This window comes from Scyliorhinus torazame, chromosome 17 (assembly GCF_047496885.1).
Source record: "Scyliorhinus torazame isolate Kashiwa2021f chromosome 17, sScyTor2.1, whole genome shotgun sequence".
Classification (NCBI taxonomy): Eukaryota; Metazoa; Chordata; class Chondrichthyes; order Carcharhiniformes; family Scyliorhinidae; genus Scyliorhinus; species Scyliorhinus torazame.
Window position 1 is genome coordinate 161,857,217 of NC_092723.1, and position 23,043 is coordinate 161,880,259.

The 23,043-nt window shown below is 41.2% G+C and overlaps 1 protein-coding gene across 1 annotated transcript in view; it reads left to right on the forward strand.

The window, feature by feature from the left end:
- lmtk2 (lemur tyrosine kinase 2) overlaps positions 1-23,043 on the forward strand; it is a 193,684-nt gene that overhangs the window by 71,577 nt on the left and 99,064 nt on the right. The window contains exons 5-6 of the mRNA XM_072481547.1: positions 921-1,039; positions 2,285-2,372. Of these exons, the coding sequence (XP_072337648.1) occupies positions 921-1,039; positions 2,285-2,372 (207 nt within the window). The remainder of the gene's footprint in view (positions 1-920; positions 1,040-2,284; positions 2,373-23,043) is intronic.

The window sequence follows — 23,043 nt, forward strand, 5'->3', positions numbered from 1 at the left end:
CATAAACTCATGTTTACCGGCCTGACTTATATGTAGCACGATCTAACTGGTTTAAATTAAATGCGAAAAGTGCTAGGTCTTAAAATTTATTTTTTAAAATAGTACATCTTTTGATTAGGCACCTTACAATATTTGGGACTCGATATTGAGGTCATCAATTTCAGGTCCTAAGCTCGTCCTGCTTTTCCTTATTGTTTTTGGATAGTAGATTATTCTGATTTTCCCTTCGAGAGCTAGATTCTGGATACTTGTTCTATTACCATCTCCTTTTGCCGTCATCCCATTTGTCCTTTATTTTCTCCTACTCCTACTCCATCTTGGAGCTTCCATTTTCTGGCCCCACCATCACCCTACCCTCTGCTGACTTTTCCCTCGCACTATACATGCTTAAAACTTGTTGTACCTCTAACTTGTTCTAGTTCTGATCAAAGATTGCTGATTAGAAACATTGACCCAGTTTCTCTCTCCCCAACTGCTGCCAGACTTGCTGAGCATTTCCAGCATTTTTGTTTATATTTCAGAATTTCAGCATCTACAGTATTTTGATTTTGTTTTAAATTCTGTAGAATGATTGTCATTAGATAGAGTTTGTTTTGTTTTTTGTTTTGATTTTCAAATGAAATAAGCTTCAATGTTTTTACTTAGGGACTTTGTCCCAGTCAGGCAAGGATGGGTCTCAGCATTCCAGATTTATGCCTATTTCCTGTTGTTGTCCTTTACTGAGGACGAAAGCTTAGTCACCCAAGCTATGTGATGTGGACTTGCCAGAGAAATGTGCAAACATCCGTTATCACCTGCTACAATGGCCTTGTCCTTTTCCACATTTCACGTAATCAAATAGTACATGGGAAATTAGCAACTTCCCGTTTCAGAGAATTGAAGTGTATAAAAGTACTTTTCTACATACTTCTTTCTACAAGGTTCTTCTTGGGGAAATCTACGAAGACTCCAGTTTAGCCAGAGTGATTATTAAAGAACTGAAAGCAAATGCAAGCTCAGCAGAGCACCGTCGATTCCTTAAAAATGGAGAGGCTTACAGGTTTGTTGTGTTTTACACTTATGTACTTTGTAAAGTGGAGGTGGGGAGGAAAATCTGTGGGAATAAGGCGGGGAAGTAGTTAAATAGGCAAATCAGCCAAGAAGTTATTGAACATCAGTAGACTTGTTGCACCGTATGCCGCCTACTCATGTTTTGCTAAAACTAAGGCTTTATAATTTTCTGCACAACTTGAAGCAGAGACTTTTGAATCACCAACATAGGCATCATTAGAAATGAAGGGAGGAGAATGAAGACATTTAATGTTGTGATTCGATTAAACTATAGATATAATTCACTAGAATTAAAGTTTGTTTATATAAATTAATTCAAAACAGATAATTTTGGAACAATCTTTGTGCTATTACACTTTTTGGTATCAAATTCACCCTATAATAATGCTTTAGTTGGGTAAATGTGGAAATTAAGGCAATTTAAGCTAGACTTTTGGCTCCTTTCATTGATGCATGTATTAAGAACGCTGCATGTCTCACTTCTGTGCACTTGTCTAATGAATTGAAACTGTTTAGCAGATGTAAGATGTTTGTCAGACTTTTGTTTGAAGCTTTAATTGAACATGTACAAGCCATATCCTCTCTCTCATTAAATCACTTTTGTACCCAAGAGCAAAGTGACAGACCAACATGTCTCTGCATTGCAATGAGCCTTTGTTCCAACACTGTTCTCTTCAGATTTACTGTCTCATGATTAATGCACATGTTTACTGCAATAAAGTGCACTAAAATAGGCTGTGTTAAATGTTTAGTTTCTATAATGCATATTCAGGTTTCCTATCAGATGAAGTGGGGTATTGTAAAGACTGAACAGATGTTGTCAAGGAGGTAATAAACAGAATTGTGCATCACTAATGTTCAGAATATGGAATCTTTTCCCCGCATGGCCCTTTACTGAACTTGATTACAGAAGGAAAAACATGCACAATATTTTTCGTCACCAAAATTACAGTTAAAATAGTTAAAATATGCCCTTGCATTTGGAACTTTCTGTCACTAGAGATCTCTGCAGGACTGTGTTTACATAAAACCTACTCTGTAAACACGATTCTTGATGATTTGTGATATGGTTGTTCTGTAAAAGTGATGCTGACAACTGGAATGGTATACCAATTTTGTTGACACAATAGACGATCAAAATAGTTTACTAAGACAGATGGAGTGTAAGATGCAAGAATTGTTTTGCATGAACCCCCTTTTGTATGCGAGTCTTAATCATTATTTCTAATTACAGGGTTTTGCAGCACCCAAATGTCCTTCACTGTTTGGGACAATGTGTGGATGCTGTCCCTTATCTACTGGTGTTTGAATTTTGTCAGCTGGTAAGTAAAATGCCAATTGTTGGTGCATTTAACTTTTCAATGTAATTTTCCGCAAAAAAGGTTGCTAGTGCTTTCCATCCTACTAATGGAGTGACATGTTATCTTTCTTCAAGAATGTATTTGGTAGTAGCTGTTGGCTCCATGCGCCAAAAAAAACCACAGGACCAGTCAAAACAGGCTCCTACATGGTTTTGAATCTCATAACCTGTTTTAGGGCTGCATCTGCATACTTCCCATTCCTGAGTGTTGATTCAATATGTCCTCAAAGCAGCTGGTCAGAGGAGGGGCCTATTTGGATGTCTTCCAGTTATGAGACCTGACATGTCAAGTCACAACCAGATGCTTTCTGACCTTAAACAATGTAAATATTCCCATAGGGAAGAGACGTATTAAGCATTTTCCGAACCAACCTTCTGGGAAATATTTTGCATTGATGGTACTTTCACCCCAGAGTGATTTTCCTTTCGATACTTATTCTTAACAATTGTTTCTAATTGTTGGTTTTCATGTTCACAGTGCAGAAAGTTGAGTATGTAATATATGCAAGAAGGTTATCATTTTATTGAAGGACAGTTGAGATCGTGACCTAGCAGAGAATTTGAGCAGAATGAGTCAGTATTGTAATGGGAAGACAATTGTGGGTGTTTGTGTGATTCACAGGATGATTCAGTGACTACTTAACAATTCGTTTTTTAAATATATTTTTATCAGAGTTTTATAATTTTTTACAGAAAATGCAGCAAGTTTCAAAGGACAATTAGTACAGTACAGAACAAATATTTCTGCAGCTGTAAGAACAGAGAAAGGCAGGATAAATTCAGAACAGTTCTTAAGAACTATTGCCTCTATTTATAGACGCACACCTTTATGTATAGCGAGATCATGACTTGCAATATTGCTCATGGAAAACCTTGCAGGTAAGACAAAACAGAGCCTATAAATTTGAGTTAGGGGTCCCACACTTCACAGAATGTACCTGACTTAGAACGGATCACAGATATCAGGAATTCCATAGGGATACATTCCATAATAATTTTATGTCAGTTTTAAATTGAAGGATACCTGTCACTGATCCAGGACGATAAGAAGTCTTACAACACCAGGTTAAAGTCCAACAGGTTTGTTTTGAAACACTAGCTTTCGGAGCGCTAGCGATTCGAAACAAACCTGTTGGATTTTAACCTGGTGTTGTAAGATTTCTTACTGTGCCCACCCAAGTCCAACGTCGACATCTCCACATTATGACTGATCCAGGAGTAGAGGATATTTTTACGAGCTGCAAAAGTTAGGAGGTTATACAGCCTTCTTTCATTAATGTCAATAATTCTCCTATCTGGAAGACCTAGAATTAGGAAAAAGGATCAAATTCTAAAACCATACCAAATATCCTCTCAAACTCCTTAACTACACAAGACCAATAGGATTGAATCTTGACACGAGTCCATACGAAGTGTATATAATCATCCTCAACTACCAGGCACTTTCGGAACATCAGGGATAAATCAGGATCAAACCTGTGTCTCTCACTCAGCATGATATGTAAGCGGTGCAATATCCTGAATGAAGTCTCCTTCATTCTATTGCATGCCGAAGTTTTATAGGCGTAATCCCATATACTACCCATGTCTCCTCGTCAATATTAGTTGCTCAGCCTCTTTCCCAAGACTGCAAGGTATCCAATGTACTAACACAGGATCTGGAGCATAAGATATCATAAATCCTGTTAATGAACTGTTCAGGCTCTGCAGAAATCAGATTTTTTTCCCACTGGGAAAATAGAAGAGTCATGACGCAAAGTTGTCTAGTTAAGGGCCTTTAACTTGCAATAATTGCAAAAGCATGTGTCTCGGAATGCCAAATTGATGGCATGTCTGCTCAAAGGATGATGTGGAGGCACCACTGAATATATCTCCCAGCCTATAAATGCCTCGATCTCTCCAAGTATCGATTCCATAAGACCTGGTGGGAAGTCTGGGCTGCCCTTGATGGGAGAAGAGCAGAAGTCAGTTTAGATCTCCCTTCTTGTTGACCAACCATACTCCATGCTCTTGGTGTATTAATAATAGGATTTTTAGGAGTAATAATAAGATTTTATTAATAGGATTGTTAGAATTGTTAAATAAACCAAGTGAGGTTCAGATTCAGAAAATGCATGCTGATTAACCGTTGTGCGTTTTTTCATTTGCAATTAGCTTTCTGATGTGTATGAACTTTATTTTTGAATTACCATACCAGTTGTATAGAGTTATTTTGCTTTCAGTTAGTTGGAACCTGGACACCACTTGACAGGTTTCGCATAGGCAGTATATGTAATATGCAAGAATTTTCTTATGTCAAGTAATGCATGATTTTAAAAATATGAATTTTGTTTCCCAGTTCTTAAGGGATTATTTGTAACATTATTCATAGATGGAATTTTGTCTATTTTAATCATTTTTGTGTTATGTTCTATTACTTGTATGTATCTCAGTGACCAGTTCTACTATACACTGCTACAGTTCAGCATACTCTCCAAAAATTATCATCCGTGTTAGGGCCAGGTCAGAAGGTACAACTGGCATTCCGCCAAGTGCAGGGTTCACTACATCAGCTTTCATATGCAACATTGTACTGTAACATAGCACTGCTGCTATAATTCTATTTTCCTGTTGGATTTTGAAGGTAAACATGCATCCTGATTGATTTTGCAAGTCAATGTGCAAAAGCAAATACTGAGCTCATAGCGCCAAGGACCTGGGTTCAATCCTGGCCCCGGGTCACTGTCCGTGTGGTGTTTGCACATTCTCCCTGTGTCTGCGTGAGTCTCACCCCCACAACACAAAGATGTGCAGGGTAGGTGGATTGGCCACACAACATTGCCTCTTAATTGGAAAAATAAATAAAAATAAAAGAAAGTAAATACAGTAACGCTGTTAATCCAGCAGCCAGGAGCCAGCTCTAGATCAAAATGTGATCTTCAATAAATCACTCGGCATTTCAGTCTATGAAGCGCATTATTTCCCTCAAGCTTAAAAGTTTTTGTTTTAAGCTTTGTCAAATAATTTGATCTATCCTGGAATTCCTTCCTCTATTGTGAGGATTTCACTGAATTTATAAAGTCGTCAATAAATGAATTCAAAAGCAAAATTCTGACCTTGCTATATGGGAGATAATGTTTTTGATAGAAGTCGCTAGTTTCCTCTGCCGGTTTCTTTAGAAGTGGAACTTACTTACCTGGATGTGAAGAACTTAGTTTCCTAGTGCGCTTCACCACCGGTGTTGAATGCTGTCTCAAATGCTATCTGTATCAGATACATAAAGCAAATCGCCTATAAAGTTGTGAATGCATTTCCTGTTTACACAAAATCACAAAATCTTTACAGCACAGTAGGAGGCCATTCAGACTTTTTTCTGTACCGGTTCTCAGAATGAGTAATTAATATAGTGTCATTCCCCCAACAACTCCCTGTAACCCTGCACATTCTTCCTTTTTCTGATAACTGTGTCATTTCCTTTTGAATGGCTTTATTAAATCTGCCTCACTCTCAGGTAGTGCATTCCAGACTTCAAACCACTCGCTGCGTGTAAAAGATTTTCTTCATGTCACTATTGCTCTTGTTTGGGTTATGAAGCCCATGCTTATTCTAATTCTAAAGTCTGGTGAATGCATTAAAAATAAAATTACAGCCAAAAAAGACCATTTACTCTTTTAGTTTATAGTATTACAGCAGGTGGTGGTGATATCTAGCATGAAATAATCCATTCCAACCAGTTGATATGTCATCTGAGTATTGGATACCAAGTGCTTGAGACTTGGGCAATACCTGTCACAAACATCCTGCTCAAAAACATCCCTGATAACTGTTGTATTCATTTCATTTCTTCAACCTCTTTTAGCAAGGTTTATATACCTTTCCTCAGACATATCACAAACCTGCTGCACTTTTGTTGGTGTTGTGATATAAGTAGTAATTTAAACACAAAAGTGATTCAGATATTCATTTTTAATTTTAAAAAATATATTTAGAGTACCAATTTCTTTCCAATGAAGGGGTAATTTTGCGTGGCCAATCCACCTAACCAGCACATCTTTGGGTTGTGGATGTGAAACCCACACAGACACGGGGAGAATGTGCAAATTCCACACGGACAGTGACCCAGGGCCGGGATTCAAACCCAGGTCCTCAGCGCCGTGAGGCAGCAATGCTAACCACTGCGCTATGTGCTGCCCTGTTTATTTTTTTTTACACAAAGATATATGTAGCTACCAAGCTAGCAACAATATGCTAAAATCTGGGTGCAACATAAATATGGACATCACATACAGGATTGTAATGTGTTGCATATGTTTTGTTGTGATAAATTGCCTTCCACAAATAATGCTGCTTATTCTTTTTCTGCTTTGTGATCAACCAGTGATGCATCATTTTTCAGGGAGATGGTGGTGGATGATGGTGATTAAGCAGGATCTTTTAGGAGTTGAATGGGTTCAAGATTACACACCTGATAATGGACGGTGGCCACCAGGCCTGTGGGCAATTCAGTAACAAACGAGGCATGCCTACAGTTTTCCTTGGCACTGGTGATCCTACATCTGTCAGTCTGGCTCATTAATGGAACCACACTGGGATTCGTGCCTCTTTGCTCCAGGTGGCCTAGGGATTCAGTATCCTAATTGAAGCTTTGGATTCACCTGAATGAATGGTTGGAAGCTTCTTCAATTAATTCCTTTTCAATTTATTGTCCATACAGAAATTCATTTCGGATACATTGCTTGTTCATTCAAAATTTACATATAATTGTTCTTTAATATCACACGGCCAGTCCACCTACCATGTGTATCTTTTGGTGATACCCATGCCGACACAGGGGGAAAAAATAACATATGAATGTAAAAGGAACTAAATTGACCATATAACTGAAATCTAACCTAATTAAAAGGTATTAAAAACTATTCTGATGCGTTAAAATAACTGATACTTTATGCTAGTACATTGGGGTGGCATGGTGGCGCAGTGGTTAGCACTGCTGCTTTTCGGCGCCAAGGACCCGGGTTCGATCCCGGCTCAGAGTCACTGTCCGTGTGGAGTTTGCACATTCTCCCAGTGTTTGTGTGGGTCTCACCCCCACAACCCAAAGGTGGTGGTGTGCCGCGACCTATGTGTTGTAGTAGTACCCACAGTGATGTTAGGGAGGGAGTTCCAGGATTTTGATCCAGCGACAGTAAGGGAACAGCAATATAGTTCCAAGTCTGGGTGATGTATGGCTTTGAGGAGATATTGCAGGTGGTGATGTTTCCTTACAACTACCGACCTTGTTCTTGGAAGTGGTGGGTTTGGAAGGTACTGACGAAGGAGCCTTGGTGAGTTGCTGTAACTGTGCATTACTGGTGGAGGGAGTGAATGTTTAAGGTGGTGGCTGGGGCGCGTAAAATGCAGGCTGCTTTGTCCAGGATGATATTGAGCTTCTTGGGTGTTGTGAAGCTGTATTCATTCAGACAAATGGTGCGTATTCCATCACTCTTGATTTGTGCTTTGTGGATCGTGGACAAGCTTTTGAGAAGTCAGGAGGTGAGTTACTCTCTGCAGAATTCCCAGCTTCTGGTTATCTCTTGGAACCCAAACTGAGCGTCAATGATCAGGTTGTTATTGAGTGCCATTTGATAGCATTAGTGAAGGCACTTTCCATTACTTTGCTGATGCTCGAGAATAGACTGATAGGTCAATAATGGCTGTGTTGGATTTGCCCTGCTTTGTGTGGACAGTATATAGCCTGGGCAATTTTCCACATTGCTGGTGGATGCAGTATTGTAGCTGCAGTGAAAGAGCTTGGCGAGGTGTGCGGCTAGTTCTGAGACATAAGTCTTCGGTATTTTGCCGGAATGTTGTCGGGGCCCATAGCCTTTGCAGTATCTAATGCCTTCAGCTGTTTTTTGATATCACGCGTAGTAAATCAAATTGGTTGAAGACTGAGTTCTATGAGGCTGGGAGCCTTGGGAGAAGACTGAGATGGATCATCCACTTGACTCTTCTGGGTATAGATGGCTGTTAATATTTCAGCCTTGTTGTTTGCACTGATGAGCTGGATTTCCCCATCATTGAGGGTGGGGGATATCTGTGGCGGCGCCTCCTCCAGTTAGTTGTTTAATTGTCTTCCACCATTCATAACTGGATGTGGCAGGATTGCAGAGCTTGGATCTGATAAATTGATTGTGGGAAAGCGTAGCTCTGTCTGTCGCATGCTGCTTCTGTTGTTTGGCATGTAAGTGCCAACCTGGTTGGCACCTCATTTTTAGATAAGCCTGGTGCGCCTGATATGTCCTTCTCACTTTATTGAACTGTGGTTGATCCCTCGACTTGTTGGTAATGGTAGAATGGGGACTTTTCCAGGCCATGAGGTTGCAAGTTGGGGCTGTATACAATTCTGCTACTGTTGATGGCCCACAGTGCCTCGTGGATGCCCAGTTTTGATTGGCTAGATCTGTTCAAAATCTGTCCCATTTATCCGCCCCCCCACCAGGATGGCCACTGCAGCCACGACTCTGAGCTCCCGCTGGGTGGAACCATATGTTCTATGACAAAAAATTCTATGATATGTGAACCATGTCGGCGGGAACTCGGCCGGTCGACCACGGAGAATCGTTGCAGGGGCCTCTTTCAATGGCCCCCGATTGGCGCGTGTGCGACTGCCGCCGATACTCCAGTCGCCGGAGAATCGCGTCCTGGCGTCCGACCCGATCGCGGGTCTAAGGCCCCATTCTCCGCCCCCGCGCCAAGCACCATTTAGGCTCGGAGAATCCCGGCCAGTGTCTTTGGATAGTTTTAAGAAAGCTGTGGATAGATTCTTGCTAAGCAAGGGGATGATAGGTTATCAGGAGTAAGCGGGATGCAGATTTAAGGTTACTATCTGATCAGCCATTATATTAAATGGTGGGGCAAGCTTGAGTAGCTGAATGGACTACTCCTGCTCCTTGTTCGAACGTTCATATGGTTAGATACAACTGAGTGACTTGCTAGGCCATTTAAAGGAGCAGTTGAGAGTCAACCTGAGAGTCTGGAGTAGCTAGATCAGATAAGGACGGCAGGTTTCCTTCTCTAAAGGACATTAGTGAACCAGATTAGTTTTTATGACACTGAACAATGGTTTCGTAGTCACCATTAGACTGGAATTATTATTTTTGATTTATTAATTTAATTGAATTTGAATTCCACCAGCTACCATGATGGGATTCAAATCCTTCTCCACAGAACATTAGCCTGGGCCTCTGGGTTATTGGTCCAGTGAAATTACCACTGTGCACTGCCTCCCCAAATAGCTTGTCACGTGTAAATGTGCCAGTTGGGGGAAAAAAATAAGATTGCATGATTCTCTTCTTGCGTTCTTTATTTTACTGTGAAAATTCTTCATCATATGACTTGAGGTGGGATGCAGGATGATACAGGAAAATGATTCATTGAGTCACCTTTAATTGCCACAATGAAAATTTCATATTTACTGCATGGGAAATGTGCGTCAATGGAAACTTTACTTTAATAATGCTCATTTGGCATCTGTGTGCTGAAAGAAAAATAGCTCTTCCTATTTAGGCAATCTGTCGAGATGTCAGCAGCCAGTGTACAGCCAAAGGTGCACTATAGTGTGTGGAAGTCAGTGCTTCCTGTACATTGGGGAATCCAAGCTGGGCAAGCAAAGCAACAAGGTAGATCTTAAAGCTGGAGGGAAAACTCGTGAATCGTTCAAAGCTAGAATTCTGGTGTCTCTTCAACCTAAGAAAGCTTGCTTTGGAGGGGCATGTGTTGTATATGAATATATGTATAAACATTAAACAGCATCTTTGAGAACTCCAGGGCAGCTTGAGAAAAGGGTTGAGGGCTGCAAAGTGCAAATATAGGACTGAGGTTGAGAAGTTGATTTCTCAAGCAGGTGATCAACAGCTGGTACATGTTGCCACGAAGGCTGGCCTTGAATCAGTTGAGTTCTTCAAGGTGACACAGGCAGTGGATGAGGGTGGTGCCATGGATGTTGTATATTTGGACTTTCAGAAAGCATTTGATACGATGTCACATGGCAGGTTGGTTAGCAAATTAAAAATGTTTGGAATTGATGGGTCCTTGGCAGCATGGATTAGAAGTTGGCTAAGAGATAGGAAACAGAGGGTATGTATAGATGGGCATTTCTCAGACTGCAGACGAGTTGAAAGTGGTGTTCCCCAGGGCTCAGTGTTGGGACCCTTGCTTTTTCAGATTTATATAAATGATTTAGAAGTGGGTGTTGAGGGCAAAATCTCTAAATTTGCAGATGAAACTATGCTAGGGAGAATAGTGTATTGTGAGGATGACACTGAGCGACCTCAAAGGGACATTGACAAGATGGCCAATTAGGCAGACCGCTAGCAGATGAACGTCAATGCAGCGAAATGTGAGGTCATATATTTTGGTAGAAGAAACATGGGGAGACAGTATAGGCTCAATGGTACAACTTTGAGGTGAGTACAGGAGCAGAGGGACATGGGTGTTCAAGTACATAATTCTCTGAAGATGGCCAGGCAAGTTGAAACAGTTGTTAAGAAGGCTTATAGGATCCTTGGGTTTATAAATAGAGGCATAGAGTAGAAAAGCAAGGAAGTGATGCTACATTTCTATAAATCATTGATCCAACCACATTTAGAGTATTGTGTTCAGTTCTGGGCACCTTATTTAAGGAAGGATTTTAAAGCCCTGGAGAGTGCAGAGGAGATTTACTAGAATGATACCAGGAATGAAGAATTTTAGGTACAAGGAAAGATTGGCGAAATTGGGCTTGTTCTCCTTGGAGAAGAGAAGATTAAGAGGTGACCTTATTGAGATGTTCATAATTGTGACAGGATAAAGAAGGGTATTCTGTTTCCCAGTTGGTATGTCAGTGACTCGAGGTCACAATTTCAAGATGGTCAGCAAGAGAGCTAGGAGTGAGAAGAGAAGAAACTTCTTTACTCAGTTATTGGGATTTGGAATGTGCTGCCTGGGAGAGTGGTGGAGGTGGATTCCATAGGAGGTTTCAAAAGAGAGCTGGATACATATTGGAAAGTGATTAATTTAGAGGGCTGCGGGATAGGACTGGAGAATGGGACTAGCTGGGTAGCTCTTTTGGGAGCTGGTGCAGACATGATGGGCCGAATGGCCTCCTTCTGTGCTGTAAATAACACCAAAAAAAGTTTAAGAAACAGCTGGAAACTGCATTTGGAACTGGTTGCGTCCATATTCTGCAAAGATAAATCAATTGGGTTAAAGAGTCTTCATTTAAACACACCTTGTGATCACTCTAGAAGATGAATTCTGGCAGGGATTCAACCAGTGGTTAATAGTTTGGTACAATTTTTGAGCTTCAGAGTCGAAGCAGACTACGCTGAAGGAGGCCATTTGGCCCGTCAAATTTGAGCTGGCTGCATCTGGAACGATCCAGAACTAGTTCCTGTTCCAAAAATTTATCCAATTCTCAAAATGTTTGGTAGAGCCTGTCTCGACCACTACCAGTGGGAAAATATTCAAACATTATGCTTGAGCATAACATTTCTCCTAATCTCTGAGATAATTATAAATTTGCCATTTTAACAACTGTTGCAACTTGCCTGGCCACCTTCATAGAATTACGTACTTTAAAAAAAAAAATTAGAGTACCCTATTTATTTTTTCCAATTAAGGGATAATTTAGCATGGACAATCCACTGAGCCTGCACATCTTTGGGTTGTGTGGGCGAAACCCATGCAAACACGGGGAGAATGTGCAAACTCCACACGGACAGTGACCCAGAGCCGGGATCGAACCTGGGACCTCGGCGCCTTGAGGCAGCAGGACTAATATAGAATTATGTACTTGAACACCCATGTCCCTCTGCTCCTGTACCAAAGTTGTACCATTTTGACTCCTCCACATCAATACCTCCAGCCAGAGGAAATGGCTTAACTTTGTCCAACCAATTAAAACTTTTGTTAATTTAAAGAAAATTCTATTAAATCTTCTGCCTTCTCTTTTAGAGTGAAAATATTCCTAGTTTCCCAAGTTGCTTTGCATAACTGTGCAGGAAGCCTTTTTTTGTAAGGTTGCCAAGTAGATGTTCAGAAAATGTTAATCATTAATTGACACGGACCTTGTGGCATATTACTGATTGGGGAAAAATAGGACTGAAAATTCTTAAAATATTCACTTTTAAATCTGGCCTTTGAAGCAAAGAGCCTGCATTTTTACAAATTCCTTCATATGCTTACAGGGTTGAAAGAGTGTGACAATATTGCCGTCAAGCTCTCAGTCAGGTCTATTTATACACTCATTGATGTAACCCATCATTTGAAAGGTCACTAGGATCAATAGATTGATAATTACATTTAGCAGACTGTGTGAAGTTGAAAAGTTAGACACAAGAAAATGTCGTTGGCCTCACTTCTTAAATATCAGTTGATGGTAATCTTGTTCTAATTTTTTTAATTCTGTTTAAGCCGAGTGCTAAAATTTATACCTTGTTGAAAAGGTACTTTAGTTTTGTCGGCAAATATAATCATAAAGTGTTTAAAGCTTTTGGAGGCACATGAATTATTCTTGAGGTCTAAGTAGTGCCTTTTTGTGCTGTATAATTTGATTTTTACATTCATTCCATTTTTCTTTTTTGTTTTGAACCTCATCACATGATCTAAATTTACCGTGTCTAGATAGTCCTGAAATTTACTATGCATTAAACTAAGTCAAAAATAGTTTTGTGCTTCATACTAGAATCTTGATATTTTGCCAGTTGTACTTACTGGAAATTTTCAGTTGCACAAATTAGCGCGCTCTAATTTTGACAACATTGTAAGTTTAAACTTTCCTGGTACAAAGGGTAAAAGGCTTATGGATATTCAACCATGCCTTTATGACCAGTATGATTGAATTTAAGCTGATTCCCTTGAATATTGATTAGTACTACATTTCAGTGCCCCAAATTCGGGTCTACTGTAGATACCTTTTCTGGTCTGTGTAAGTGAATCGAATGCCCCTTGCCTTCTGGAATTAACCAACTACTGATCAGTATTTGCTTAATGTTACTGTAACATTTTGTCCTCTTCCTTGATATACAGACAGGATATTGTGAACTTGCATATGCCCCACATGAGGTTCATCGTGGAGCTGCAAAAATCTGTGGTAAGGTGAGGTGGATGGCAAATGCAGAAGTTGGTTTATTTGGCAGAATACACAAGACTGAACAATTCTGGGTTCTTCAACATTCTTCCACAACTTTTCCCATAAGAGCACAAAACAACAAAAACATGCCACGCTATCCTGAATAATTAATAACATTTAAAAAATTTACTGCCCAATTATTATTTTTTTCCAATTAAGGGCAATTTAGCGTGGCCAATCCACCTAACCTGCACATTTTTGGGTTGTGGGGGTGAAACCCATACAGACATGGGGAGAATGTGCAAACTCCACACGGACAGTGACCCAGGGCTGGGATTCGAACCCGGGTCCTCAGTGCCGCAGTCCTAGTGCTATCCACTGCGCCACATGCCGCCCATCTGAATAATTAATAAAATTTCATAGAATCATAGAACAGTCCAGCATGTAAAGATTTGGCCTGTCAAGTCTGATTAGGCTCTTTAGAAGAGCAATGCAGTTAGTCTCACTGTCCTGTTGTTTCCCATTTCCCTACAGTTTTTGTTTCTCCAAGTATTTATCCAATTCCCTTTAGCTACTATTGAATCACTTTCCCCACCCTCTTTCCACCACCCTATCAGGCAGTGCATTCCAAATCCCAACCACTCGTTATGTTAAAACAAAGCTAATCTCCATTTAGTTCATTTGCCAACCACCTTGCATCTGTGCCCTATGATTATTAACTGTTCAAACATTTCTGTTAATATTTCTCTCTTATGTATGCTTCCATAAAGATGGAAAAATCTTTACCTTAATTACTAGTTCATGTCAACGTATGTCTTCATATTAGCATTTTAAACCCAATTGATCCAGATCATGTGATTTGTCTCTGCTTTGTTAGTTCTGACTTCAGGGAGGCAGCATATTAATATATTGAATTTAAATTAAACTGGTCATCTAAACCCAGATAGGTGTGAATGATTTCTGAAATGTCCGAGTTAACTTTAGATTGGCTGAAACATACTTGCTCGAGTATCCCATCTGAAGCTTATTCTACAATTCCAAGTATTTTGAATTTGAGCGCTATGAACTCAATTTGACCCAATTGTGTCATTGTTAACATGTTGCACCAAAGCCCCCATGTGGTGACATTGTCAGAAATCTTGAAATGTGACATTGCCAAATAATAAATTATTGAGGGATAAAGAAGTTTTCTGAATCGTGTGATTGCTCTTTTATGTATAAAAAGACTAAAAGTCAGGCAGCTCGGTGGCACAGTGGTTAGTACTGTTGCCTCACAGAACCGAGGACCTGGGTTTGATCCCGGCCCTGGTCACTGTCCGTGGGGATTTTGCACATTCTGCGTGGGTCTCACCCCCACAACTCAGAAAATGCGCAGGGTAGGTGGATCGGCCATGCAATTTAGCCCCTTAATTGGAAAAATGTAACTAAATTTATTTTTAAAAACAAAACAAAGGACTAAAGTCCAATTAATTAAATCAAATTCAAATAATTTGCACCAAGAAAAGAGTCCGATTTCATATGCAGAAAGAGGTGGCGGATGAAGGAGGCAGATATGTGATGGTCTCGGTGGTGTTGAAGGGCAGATCGGTAGTTTTGGTTAACATATATGCTCCAAATTGGGATGATGTAGAGTTTATGAAGAGGGTGGTGGCAACTATCCCAGATGTGGATATGCATTAATTGAATTGATTGGAATACGATTTTGGATCCGAAAGTGGACTGCTCCAAGCCGAAGTCTTGTCTGTTGGCATCGTCTATAACAGAGATGGAGGAGGGCAATCCACCCAGGGGGGCAAGGAACTCTCCTGTTTCTCGCCGGTGCATAAGGTTTATTCACAAATTGATTTCTTTTTTGTGGGAGGGTTTCTGTTACCGGGGTTTTAGGGAGTGGAATATTCTGCTTTTGTTATTTCAGATCATGTCCCCGCGTCTGGTGGATGTGGTGCCAATGAGGGAGTTTACATGTAGGGCTGTAAGCAGATCTGGGGTTTTGTGTGAGGGTACCGAGGGCAATTAATGAATATGGGGAGATCTTGCCCGCAGTTCTATAGGCGGCGTTGAAGGCGGTGGTGCAAGGAAAAATAATTGCACATAAGGTGCAGACTGATGGGGAGGCGAGGGGGGAGTACCAACAGCTGGTTGATGAAATTTTGGAGTTGGATATTAAATATGCAGAGGACCCCACCCCCGAAATGTTGGCTCGTAGGAAGAAACTGCAGGCGTGGTTTAATCTGGTGACTACTGATAAGGCGGTGTGTCAGCTGTGGAGGGCTAGTCATTTGTTGACTGGCCAGTTGAGGTAGCAGGTGGCATCCTGAGAGATTGTTCAGGTGTGGGATATGGGAGGTGGGTTGGTGGCCGAAGATTAATGGTGTTTGAGGTGTTCTATGAGAGGTTGTATAGGTCGGAACCGCCAGAGGACGGGTCAGACATGAAGTTTTTGGAGGGGTTGGAGTGTCCCACATTGGAGGAGGGAGATCGGGAAGGGTTGGAAGAGCCCACAGAGGGCAGAGGAGGTTCGGAACGTGACAGAAACATGGAGATGGGCAAGGCGCTGGGGTCAGACAGCTTTCCGGTGGAATGTTATAAAATGTTTGCCAACCGGTTGATACCACTGCTAGTGGAGGCATTTGAGGACCCAGTGGCTCGGGCGGTCGTTCCCGGAGACAATGAAGCAGGCATCCATCTCGCTCCATCTGAAGAAGGATAAGGACCCAGTGGAGTGTGGGTCCTATCGGCCAGTCTCTTTACTGAATGTACACGCTGAGATCCTGGTGAAGGTGCTGGCGCTCCGATTGGAGGAGTGCCTCCCAAGCATTGTTGGGGAGGATCAAACAGGGTTTGTGAAGGGTAGGCGGTTGTCCTCCAATGTTAAAGCTGACCTACAGAGGTGGGATAGGCTCCCTCTGTCCTTGGCAGGCCGAGTGCAGTCTGTGAAGATTAACATTCTGCCACGGTTTCTGTTCCTATTCCGGTGATTACCTTTTTTTTGCCCAAAGTGTTTTTTTGTGGGGTAGAGACTGATTTTGTCCTTTATTTGGGCGGGTAAGGTTGCTAGGAGTCGGTGAGTGGTCCTGCAGAGGGATCGTCAATCTGGAGGCTTGGCTTAGCCCAGCCTGATCTTTTACTATTAGGTTTCAAATGCGGAGCAGGTTTTGGGCAGGTGTGGGGACCAGGAGGCAGTTTGGGTGAGGGTGGAAGCGGGTTTCATGATGGGGGTTGGGGCTATGGGCACTGGCATTGGCCCCACTTCCATTCTCTCCAGGGATGTTTTTGTATAACCCGGTGGTGGTCACGCATTGAAAATGTGGTGACAATTCTGGCAGCATTTAAAATTGGGTAAGATGGCGAATCTGACGCCGATCAGTGATAACCACATGTTTGAGCCGGCAAGATTGGATGTCAGGTTTCGAGGCTGGGTGGACAAGGGGATGGAAGGTTTGGGGACTTGTTTCTGGAGGAGCGGTTTGCGAGTCTAGAGGAGTTATCAGAGAAGTTTGGGCTTTCACAGTAGGAGAACTTTTGATATCTGCAGGTGAGGGACTTTGTGAGAAGGTCTTCCTGTTGTTTCCAGTAGTGCCACCAGTCTCCTTGTGGAGAAGGTTCTGTCCCTTGCGGGGATGGAGGAGTGAAGCACCTCGGGAATTTACGGGAGGATAATGGCGGAGGATACTGCATCCCCAATGGGGACTAAGCCAAGTGGGAGGAGGAGTTGGGGGTGGAATTAAATGTGGGGGTGTGGTATGAGACCTTGCGTAGGGTGAAAGCTACTTCGTTTTGCGTGAGACTGGGGCTAATCCAGTTGAAAGGGTACACAGGGCTCACTTAACCTTGGCTGGGATGAGTCAGTTGTGTGAGGGGATGGAAGATGAGCATTGTGGGAGGAGCCCGACAAATCATGTGCATATGTCCTGGGCATGTCCTGAGCTGGTGAGATTTTGGGTTTCCTTCTTCACCATCATGTTGGCGATTCTACAGATGGAATTGGAGCATGGCCTCCCTGGTGGCCATATTTGGTGTGTCAGAGGAGGCCGGTTTAGCTCAGTTGACAATCAACTGGTTCATGATACAGAGCAAGGCCAACAGCACCAGTTCAATTTCCGTACCGGCTGAGGTTATTCATGAAGGCCCTGCCTTCTCAACCTTGCCCCTCGCCTGAGGTGTGGTGATCCACAGGTTAAATCACCACCAGTCAACTCTCCCCCTCAAAAGGGAAAGTAGCCTATATTTGGGGTGTCAGACTTGCTGGAGCTGCAGACGGGCCTGGGGGCAGATGTCTCAGCCTTCACCTTGCTGATCGCTCGCTGGCAGGTGCTGTTGGAGTGGAGGTCAGCTTCTCCACCCAATGCCTTGGTATCACTGTGGGATCTTATGAAGTTTTTGAAACTTGAGAAAATTAAATATACATTAAAAGGCGCTTTTGTGGGGTTTTATAAAATATGGTATACACTTGGTGTTTGGGGGGGGTGGGGGTGTTGTGGTTTTGTTTTAGGGTGTGACAATAAGCGATTATTATTATTTTATTATTATTTAACCTTGGGTTCACCACACCTCAGGCGAGGGGCAAGGTTGAGAAGGTGGGGCCTTCATGAATAATCTTAGCCGGTACGGGCATTGAGCCCGGGCTGCTGGCCTCGTTCTGCATCACGAAACAGCTGTCCAGTCAACTGAGCTAAACCTCAAAGGGGAAAACAGCCTATGGTTATCTGGGACTATGGCGACTTTACCACACCTATATTTAGTTTATCCTAACCATGCTGGTACAAATTTTAATTTTATAAACCAAGGAAAGTTGAGGAAAATGTGTTTTTGCGCAGTGGGTTACTATATGGAATGCAATGCCTGAATGGGCAATAGAAGCAGATTCTTCGATTGGAAAATATACTTAAATTTGTAAAAATGTAGGAATATGGGGAAAGAGCAGGGGAATGGGGCTAACTTGAGAGCTCTTTCAAAGAGCCAGCACAAATGCTGTATAATTCTATGATTAACACTTATTAACTGGTTTCCACATATCAGTTATCATTTATTATAATTATTTAAACACATATATATTTCCGCCTAATTTATGGAACGACCCCTCATTTTCGTGATGTTTAGTTGCTCTTGTTTGTAGAATCAAAAGAGTGAAATAAATGCTTTGAGGTGTTGACTAGATTTATGACTGGAGGTTTGTTTTTCACTTTTGGCTCGTTTTTGAGAAAATAGAAACAACAGTTCTTCAGCTCAAGGCAAGTAAAAAGGTATAATGGTTTAAATAAATCCCTGAGTAAGTTTGGGAGAAAGAACAGCAGGAAATATAATTGAGAAATGGCATTCTATGAGCACAGATCACAGCAGGCTTTTTGATATGTATGATATTTTTGGCAAGAAGATGGATAAGTGATCGACTGAGCTGTAAACGAGCTCTTCTGTAAGAGGAACTTCCTGACTCGGTACATTTTGTTCAAACATGTAAGCCTTCTCGTTTGGTGTGTACTGCAGTGCACCAGTTGCTGTTTTGCTGCTGAGTGACAGGCTCTCTTAGTTGGAAATAATTGCAGGCGTTTGCTGCCATCTAGGGCAAACTGCACTGAAATTTGTTGCTTCTACCCTTTCATTATCAAAACATCGTCTTGTATTCATTAAAATTGAATGATCAAAAAAAGGCAAAAATTCTATGATTTTGGATCGTTGGAGTTGACGGCTTAAACTTTTGGTTTGAAAATTATCATTTAGCTGAACCTATTGAACTCCGGAATCCTCTATTCCAGGGAGTTGCGGATGCCCTGTAGCTGAATATATTTAAGGCTAAAATGGACAGATTTTAATCTCAGGAAATTGAGGGATATGTGGAGCGGGCATAAAATTGGCGTTGAAGCCTAAGATAAGCCATGATTATTGAATAAGGGAGCAGGCTCAACAGGTCGTATGGTTTACTCCTCCTGTTTATGTCCTTGGCCTCCTATGTTCTTAACATTGATGTATCATGACTTGGCATTGCCAGTGGTACAAATAAAGAAGGAAAATAATCTGCATTGTCAATTGCTCTGTTAAGATGAGATCCAGTTGGCTCAGGTAAGCGTCAAAACCCTTTGGGATTATTCAAAGTTGAACAAGGAAGTTACCCTGATATCCTGGCTAATATTCATTCCTTAGCTAACACCACAGAAACAGACTGGTCATCTATCTCATTGCTGTTTGTGAGACCTTGGGCTGTATGTAAATTGGCTGCTGCATTCATCAGATTCTGTACAGGGTCATGTTTGAAGGGTATGAAGCAGGTACGGTAAAGTCGCCAAAGTCCCTGATGACCATAGGCTGCTTTTCCCCTTTTGAGGCGGAGAGCTGACTGCTGTTGATTTAACCTGAGGATCACCACACCTTAGGCGAGGGGCAAGTTTGAGAAGGCGGGCCGGTACGGGAATTGAACCCGCATTGTTGGCCTTGTTCTGCATCACGAACCAGCTGTCCAGCCAACTGAGCTAAACTCAGTCCAAAAAGACATTCTTCCCACCATACAATTGAACAATGTTGTGTTTCGAATTTCATGCCAGTTTGATGCCAGCTATGTATGCCATACATCACAATTGGCTGATCAACTGAAACAAAATTGTTTTTTTTAAAACATTTTTTCTTTCCAATTAAGGGGCAATATACTGTGGCCAGTCCACCTACCCTTAGCATCTTTGGGTTGTGGGGGTGAGACCCACGCAGACACTAGGAGAATTTGCAAACTCCACAAACAAGATAGTTATAATGCAGGTTGTTTGTCATATGAGAGCACAGACCATAGTCGACCAACCTATGTTTGCAAAACCCAAAACACGACATCTGCTGTTGGATGTGATTCCGTGATTGGGCAGCACTTCCTAAGTGCGCTAAGAGCTACACTAACAACCAATTTAAGGTAATTGGTCCAACTCTAAAGTTTATTGGACATTTATGCTTACTGGACGGACATGTATTCACATGCAGAGACCTGTTTCTATGCAAACGAAAGGAATATGTCCAAGCCTTCATCATTTCTTTGAATTACCAGAGAGCTTGGGGAGTCTATATTTCTATGTTGCTTTCTCCTTCAGCCAATCAGAGTGAACTTGCCAAGCAATCAGCACCCTTTTCTTCTGCATTATAAATTATTGTGAACTTTTGAAACTTGGCATTCTTGAATTTGTCCTGGTGAGTGCAAAATGAAAAGTTTTGACCATGTGTCTCTTCAGAAATGCTTTATATTCCTAATAGTTAGAAAATCTTTTACGATTGAATTCTGGATTGCGATGCAAAGTGGTTCTATTTCAACTTTGACCTTGCTTATATTACACATATAAAAGGACTAGTTCAGGTAGAGAATGCATTTCATTTTGAATTAATTTATATTTCCATATTAAAAACTCACCACCTGTAATCAAAGTTCAGACGCTGTTTTCCTCTGTGTTTCGCAAAACATAGTATTTCACAATTAGCCTATTTTTGGCACTTGATCATTCTGTGAAGTGCTACACTCTTTATCTAAATCCTCAGTGCTATTAGAGAAAGTTCGGCCTGCATGGAAGTTTGAGTCTACGTATCAAGTCCCTATTTATACAAACAAATGAAATGGGAGCAGAACTGGCCATTCAGCACATCAAATCTCCGCTATTCAATCCAATCATGTCTGTGGTACATTCGCTTCTACTACTACCACCTTCTGAGGCAGGGTGTTCCGAAGTTACATATCCCTCTAGAGAAAGATATTCTCATCTCTGTCCTAAAGGACGACCCTTAATCTTAAAACAGTGTCCTCTAGTTTTGAATTCACCCACAAGAGGAAACATCCTTTCCAAGTTCACCTTGTCGAGAACATTCAGGATCTTGTATACTTCAATCAAGTCACCCTCGCTCTTCTAAACTGCAGTGGATCGAGCCCAGTCTGCTCGAGGAACAACATATTTCGGGACTAGAACTTGAGTCTGACACAAATATATTCCATAAACAGCAGAAATTAGTGTGCATAGAAGAATATTCTTTAAGAACATTGCTGAGAACCATATTTATTCCACAAAGAAATTATAATTCAATTGCGAAAGGCTCAAATGAATTATGCAGCTCTCCTTGAGTGGAATAAATGTTAAGCAGTCTGACATGTAATATTCCATTGAATTTTATGGCAGTTGAAAAGAACCTTGTGTAATGAGAGGAATTTCAACCTGGTGCTGTTGGGTTTTTGAACTACAATATGGAACTACCAAAAATGTTCAGGACAATTATATTGCTTGCATAATTCCCATCATTGGGCCATCAAAAGAGATGGCGGCTGAGAGATTTGTGAGTTTGATTCACGTGTCTTTGAATTTGGACTGATCCGGATGAGGGTTTCCAGTGCTATTTTGTTCCTCTTTCCGTGTGCCCCCCCATCCCAGTTTCCTTCTAAAATTGAATTGGGAGACCGCTAACTATAGATGGCCAAATGCAGTGTTTGAATAAGTAGTATGTAAATATTGTATAGAGAAAACGTTCCTTGCAATTTTGCCAGATGATTGTAGGTAACTATTAACATCAAACAAAATCTGTTTAGTGATCAGAATTTCTCTGCTTACTTAAAGCATTTTTCTATCAAAACTTTTGATATTTAGAATTGCAGAGTTGTTACAGTACAGAAGGAAGTCTTTCAGTCCACGCACTGGCTATCTAAATGAACAATTCCCTTGGGTGGCAAACGGCACTATTTGTTTTTTAATTAATCATGTGTTGTTACACTTGCAATTCCAGCTTCCTGCTGATACGTAAACTTTTTGTACTAAAGCATAAAAGTCACATCATCTGAAGACAGCCATGTCTGAATAACGATGCCTTCTGCAACTAGATGCCTTTACCTGATAAATGAGAGCCTACCTGACCATGACAATCTTGATCTTTTAGACTATGGAAATGTCACTGTATTTCTTAGGCTAAAAACTGTGGATCAGACTTATTGAGAAATAAAATTGGACCAGGCACTAAGTTAGATTTAAAATCTTCCCAGTCTTTAAAACTGTTATATTTGGTCCCAAAATAACAAAAGTCATGTTTTTATCATTGCAATTGAACTAAAGAATTTGTGGAACACTTAATTCACAGACCTAGATGCCTTTTGGCCAGAAACCTGTTGATCAAGACTTTGATAAAAGACAGGATGTTCCTGGCAGCATATGTTTGGGAGGGGACACTCAAGTCTGTTTTCACCAAGAGATGCTGATTCTGACAAACCGTGTTATCTAGTTATATTTTGGAAGATTAAACTTATTTTTGATCATTCAACCTCTAACAATAATAGTCTACTCTTTTGTTGATAACCTTGCATATGCTAGCACGTCACAGGATATGAGGGTAATGGAGGTTCCCTTGTAGAAATGAAATGTATAGAGTCATAGAGGTCTACAGCACAGAAAGGCCCATCGTGCCTGTGCTGGTTATCTATTCCCATTTTCCGACACTTGGCCCATCTCTGCCTCCACCATCCTTTCAGGCAGTGAGTTCCAGACCCCACCACATTCTGGGTAGAAAGGGCTTTTTTCTCACATCTTCTTTAAAACCATGCTGATTGATCCTTCCACTAATGGGA